Genomic DNA, 6,000 nt, shown 5'->3' with positions numbered 1-6,000 from the left:
AACTGACATTTGCAGGATTGCTGATTGGATTATTATGTGTCTATGTAGTGCTAACACTTTTTCTCCAATGCTTTACAGAGTACATTGAGCTATTCACTAACTTTCCTCCATGGGGCTCACAATCTAATCTTGTTACTAGAGTTCAAGGTGGTTTTGGTGGGGCAAGCCAACTAACATACTAGCATCTTTCTGAGGTTGGACAGAAACCGGAGCAGTTTGGGGGCACCCTGACCTGAAGAAACCCAGATAGCCAGATGTGACCCCATATTGGCTACCCCTTCAATATAGATAGCAGATTTGCCTGCCCAGTATAGTAAGCCAGATGTCTGCCCAGTGTTAGGTATGCCCCCAGTTTTGGTAGCAGATGTGGCTCACCCCAAAATAGGCCAGATGTGCCCCCAGTATTAAGTAGCTTCCCTCCCCTGTATGGGTAACAGATATGCCCCAGTATGCCAACCCCAGTATAGGTAGCAGATGAGCGCCCCCCCACCCCAAGTATAGGAAGCCATATGTCCCAGTATTAAGTTGCCCCTCAATATAGGGAGGGGATGTGCCCCCAGTAATAACCAGTATAAGAAGCCAGATGTGCGCTAGTATTAGATGGGCCTCCAGTTTAGGTAGCTAGATGTGTGCTCAGGGTTAAGTAGCCTTCCACCCCTCCAACGTATAGGTAGCAAATGTTCCTCCAGTATTAGGCAGTTCGAGGCAGTGCCACCCAGTATAGGTATTAGATGTACCTCCCCTTCCCTATACAAAGTTGCAAGCAGAGCGTAAATAAGGTTACTCACCTGGCTCTCTGCATTCAACTGACTCTACCATTCATCTGTGTGCCCGGTGTCCTCTCTATGGCTATATAGTGTCACTGGGCATGTGACCTGCCAGCATGTACTGGTGCGTCACATGACGAGATGCTGGCCATGCCGCTGAAGAGAGATCTCAACAAGTGGATTGCAGAGAGCCAGGTGATTACGCTCCTCTCGTGACCTTGCATAGATAGGGAAGGAGAGGAGAGGGCACTTGGGGAGTCAGCGGCCTCTCCACCCTCAGGTGGCTGTAGGCATGCGTCTACAGTGCCTAATGGAAAAATCTAGCACTGCCAGTATGCATGCATTTTATCAGCATAAATTTAATTGTAAAGCAAAGGCAGCATTTATGGTAATAGATGAGTTTAAAAGACCTACAAAGGAAGAATTTAACAATTCTCAGATTTAATCTGCAGACATACAAGCCACCGCAGCTGACCGATAAGGCAGAATTGCATCTTAAAATAACCGCAGTTCACTGAAAAGCATAAAAATAAATTTTTAGCAAGAAAGTCACGCTTGCAAGGCCAAAACGGAAACAAACAAGAAAAAAACTTTAGATGTGTGCCATCCAAAAGCAAAGGGACATCTCACGGTTTTCCTTCTTTCACCTTGTTGAGCGAGTGACCTTATTTCCTGCTGAGAAAAATAACCCAGTCAGCTTGTCAGAAAAATCCACCATACATCTTCATGTAGCAAAGAGCATGACAGGATGTCTGACACAGGCCTGTCTTGATAATAAAAATGAGGGTTTAAGAGAGACATTCATAATTGCAGGTGCCAGTGATCCTTTGTTTGTCACGGTAAGTCTGTCTGGTGTGACAAAATGGATTGATGAGAAAATTATAGTGAAACTCTCCGACACAAAATCTAATTTAATGTGCCAAGATGGAAAAAAAAATCAGCCCAAGTTGAATGAAGGTAGTGGCATTAAGATGACGGGATCTCTTGAGCTTGATAGATTGCACTCCCCCTGTTTGAGTTATCACTTAGGGTCCTTTTTTTGGGAAAGGAGAGCGTGGCATGTGAAGGCAGAGGGGTTATGTCATTGAGTGTACTCTTAAGCTTCTGTATCTTACGGCCTTCTGTCCTCTGGACTAAGCTGGGATTGGGCCGCAGGGGTAGTACAGTCAATACAGCTTCTGCTGTCGGAGAGCTCTCTGACACGACATTGTGGCCGGCTGCCTCTTCATCTTTCACATCAAACTGACCGCTGTGCCGTTTCACTGCCGGAGGACTAAAGTTCATAAATCTCACAGTCTTCACCTGCTGAATAAAGGGACACGTGATAGAACACCATCTAGACAAATACCCATAGCAACAATGAATAGACAAGCCTGCCACAAAAGCACAACATAAGAAATCAAACCATTTCATTTTTTCTTTCCTAAGATATACTGGCTATTTTAAGGTTTATGAGTTTAGAATTGGATTCTGTATCATATTTGAATTATTCAGGTAATATTGTACAAGGTATTTTATAGGGTGAATTTGTACTATTCAACTAGCAAAGCATGCAAGGTTTTATTGTAATCGTGTCAAACATCATGCTCACGCCTGAAGTGAGAGGAATATGGAGGCTGCCATATTTCCTTTTAAACAATGCAAATTGCCTGACTGTCCTGCGGATTCTCTGCCTCTAATACTTTAAATCATAGACCCTGCAAACAAATGGCTTTTTTTGCTTATCTGGTGAAGGCTGAACACTATGGCAGGCTACTTACTGCCACAAACGGAGCTCTTCTGAGCCTCAGCAGGTCCCCATAGTTAGGGCCAGAGCCCACTGATGCAGTTGTGTCCGCATTTCAGTTACACATCAATGTTATACACAATCGTTTAAACGCACATCCTAATTCATATAAGAGTCCACATGGAAATCACATAAAAGTCCACATATGCAGTATCTTGATTTCTTATGCCACCATCACCATGGACACCCAACAGTAAACAGACTCACCAGATGTATTGGCCACTGCTAGATTGGCCAACCATGCACAAATCCAGGAGCCTCAGTACTTCAGGATCCTGGTGCCACTTTAATGCTGTCCTTTTAGACCACCATCATTCTCCACATTATCCATGCATAGTACCTCAAAGAAATAGCCTGCATAGCGTAACTCCGTATGACACTTAAAACTTTAATTATAAAATTGCACTCACATGCTCCAAAAGTATTGCACACATAGAGTTTTACGGGCTCTCCCCCATTGCCAGGTAGGGCTCTGCTTGTATTGGGTCCTCCAGCTCCCCCTCCACTCAGCTTGCAGACACCACCGCCTCCACCGGCCGTTCACTTCCTGGTAATCCAACCTCCCGCCCGATCGATTTCGTCACTCCCTCGTGACTCATCAGGGGCACGGGGGTGATGAGTCACGGGGGTTGGACTCTTTACCAGGGTACTTATATTCTTTTCCTTAGCGCTGATTGGCCGCTTCCGTCCGCGTCATATGCGTGGCTCCGTATGCCTGATCACTTCCTGTTGTATCATTGGTCGCGTCCGCGCACATCATATGCGTCATTACGTCCGCGGTTAATCACCCATTACCGCATCATACGCATCAACATGTACACGTCATCCTTCCACGTCATACGCGGCAGTACGTACGCGTTATCACATGTTGTCTTTTGGGCTACATTAACTAGCTGCCTTCATCCGCGTCATTACGTACACATCATCTTGACTTTATTCAATGGTCTGCATGCTGATTGGGCACCCACACCCCTACTTCCTATTGGCAGGGCCTCCCCCTATTCTACTTCGGTTGGTCACCACAAAGTAGAATAGGGGGAGGCCCTGCCAATAGGAAGTAGGGGTGGGGGCGCCCAATCAGCATGCAGACCATTGAATAAAGTCAAGATGATGCGTACATAATGACGCGTACGACGCGGATGAAGGCAGCTAGTTAGTGTAGCCCAAAAGACAACATGTGATAATGCGTACGTACTGACGCGTATGACGTGGAAGGTTGACGCGTATGATGCGGAAATGGGTGATTAACCACGGACGTAATGACGCATATGATGTGTGCGGACGCGACCAATGATACAACAGGAAGTGATCAGGCGTACGGAGCCACGCATATGACGTTGACGGAAGCGGCCAATCAGCGCTAAGGAAAAGAATATGAGTACCCTGGTAATGAGTCCAACCCCCATGCCCCTGATGAGTCACGAGGGAGTGAGGAAATCGATCGGGCGGGAGGTTGGATTACCAGGAAGTGAACGGCCGGTGGAGGCGGTGGTGTCTGCAAGCTGAGTGGAGGGGGAGCTGGAGGACCCAATACAAGCAGAGCCCTACCTGGCAATGGGGGAGAGCCCGTAAAACTCTATGTGTGCAATACTTTTGGAGCATGTGAGTGCAATTTTATAATTAAAGTTTTAAGTGTCATACGGAGTTACGCTATGCAGGCTATTTCTTTGAGGTACTATGCATGGATAATGTGGAGAATGATGGTGGCCTAAAAGGACAGCATTAAAGTGGCACCAGGATCCTGAAGTACTGAGGCTCCTAGATTTGTGCATGGTTGGCCAGTCTAGCAGTGGCCAATACATCTGGTGAGTCTGTTTACTGTTGGGTGTCCATGGTGATGGTGGCACAAGAAATCAAGATACTGCATATGTGGACTTTTATGTGATTTCCATGTGGACTTTTATATGAATTAGGATGTGCGCTTAAACGATTGTGTACAAGTTTTTTAGGTCCTGTCTGACCTTGTGGTAGCGCACTCCGTTTGGACTTTTATTTCTTTTAGCTATAGTGCTTTGATAGATTTTATACATCAATTTTTATAATTGTTATAGATGCTGAAATGCGGACACAACTGCGTTAGTGGGCTCAGGCCCTTAGACATGAATTAGACTGTGGATGTGACAGCTACCTGGTCTCAGTTTTGATACCGAGGCCACATGCTAGCATCACCAGGGCACCAGGAAGGGGTAGGGGTTGGTAGAGGCATGGCGTGATGGAGAAGAGGTGTGTTCAGGACATGATTAAGTGCTTATTCACACTAGCGATTGTAAAACACTTGTTATTATATAGGATGTTTTTGGTAATTTAAAGTGCTGAGGATTTTGTTTACATTAAATAGTAAAAAAAATTATAAATAAAAACATTCACTTATTTCCTTACCCCCGATCACTGTACACTTTATAATAAAAAAAAACCACAAAAAAAAAACCAGTTGGCTTCCAATTTAAATATTGTGCACTAAGAAAACACTGTCAGGTTTAAACTTTATAGTGGAAAAAAATGTATTTCCCAACGCCTGAGGCCTATTTATAGGACTATTTCAACACAAAATTTCTAAAGGGGAAACAGTATAAAGAAAGGGAAAAAAACTGCAGCAAAATGTTCCTTTTAATTAGATATATTTAAAGGGAACCTAAACTGAGAAGGACATGTATTTTTTCTTTTAAAATAATACCAGTTGCCTGACTCTCCTGCTGATCCCGTGTCTCTAATACTTTTAGCCACAGCCCCTCAACAAGCATGCAGATCAGGTGCTCTGACTGAAGTCAGACTGGATTAGCCGCATGTTTGTTTCAGGTGTGTGATCCAGCCACTACTGCAGCTGAAGTGATCAGCAGGACTGCCAGGCAACTGGTATTGTTTAAAAGAAAACATCCATATCCCCCTCACTTTAGGTTCCCTTTAAGGTTACACAAATATATTGTTTAAAACCGGACCAAATGCCACCCAGATACAGACACACCTAACTAGCCTCCAACCATGATATGCTCACCCTAGACTCGTATCTACACATTAATAGGCACCAGGGCCGGGCCGAGGCAGAGGCTGGAGAGGCTCCAGCCTCAGGGCGCAGTGTAGGAGGGGGCGCACAATTCATTCAGTTGTCATTCCCAATTGTGTTTGAAGCAGAAAGAAATAGGAAAAGGGGATACATGGCAGTGACTGCAAGTCAGATAACTAGATATTAAAGTGTTGGGGAGGTTCTGGGCCCTGGGGCGTCTCTTAGTCTAGTAGCAATCAGTGTGTGACGGCTGGAGCGGAGGGATGGAGGGGCGCACTTTGGTGTCTCAGCCTTGGGTGCTGAAGGACCTTGTCCCAGCTCTGATAGGCACCATCAATAAGTACCATATTGACACTTTGTGACTTAGAGGGACGTATGGGGGGACGCAACAGCCAGAAAAAGCGGAGCTTCTGAGAGAAGCTGTCGCTTTTTCTGCGGGGGAGAGG

General features: G+C 45.4%; 1 protein-coding gene across 15 annotated transcripts in view; it reads right to left on the bottom strand.

Annotated features, from left to right (window-relative positions):
• Positions 1-1,189: 1,189 nt before the first annotated feature.
• The window catches only part of SH3RF2 (SH3 domain containing ring finger 2), a 477,535-nt gene continuing 472,724 nt past the window's right edge, over positions 1,190-6,000 (bottom strand). For 14 of the 15 annotated variants that reach the window (XM_068277518.1, XM_068277521.1, XM_068277522.1 and 11 more), the window contains one exon: positions 1,190-2,072. In XM_068277518.1, coding sequence (XP_068133619.1) covers positions 1,734-2,072 — 339 coding nt within the window. In that variant the 3' untranslated portion in view covers positions 1,190-1,733. The remainder of the gene's footprint in view (positions 2,073-6,000) is intronic. The other variant, XM_068277529.1, reaches the window with a different exon arrangement.

This window comes from Hyperolius riggenbachi, chromosome 3 (genome assembly GCF_040937935.1).
Source record: "Hyperolius riggenbachi isolate aHypRig1 chromosome 3, aHypRig1.pri, whole genome shotgun sequence".
Lineage (NCBI taxonomy): Eukaryota > Metazoa > Chordata > Amphibia > Anura > Hyperoliidae > Hyperolius > Hyperolius riggenbachi.
The sequence above is the reverse complement of the archived record's forward strand: the minus strand, read 5'-3'. Positions and strand labels throughout refer to the sequence as shown.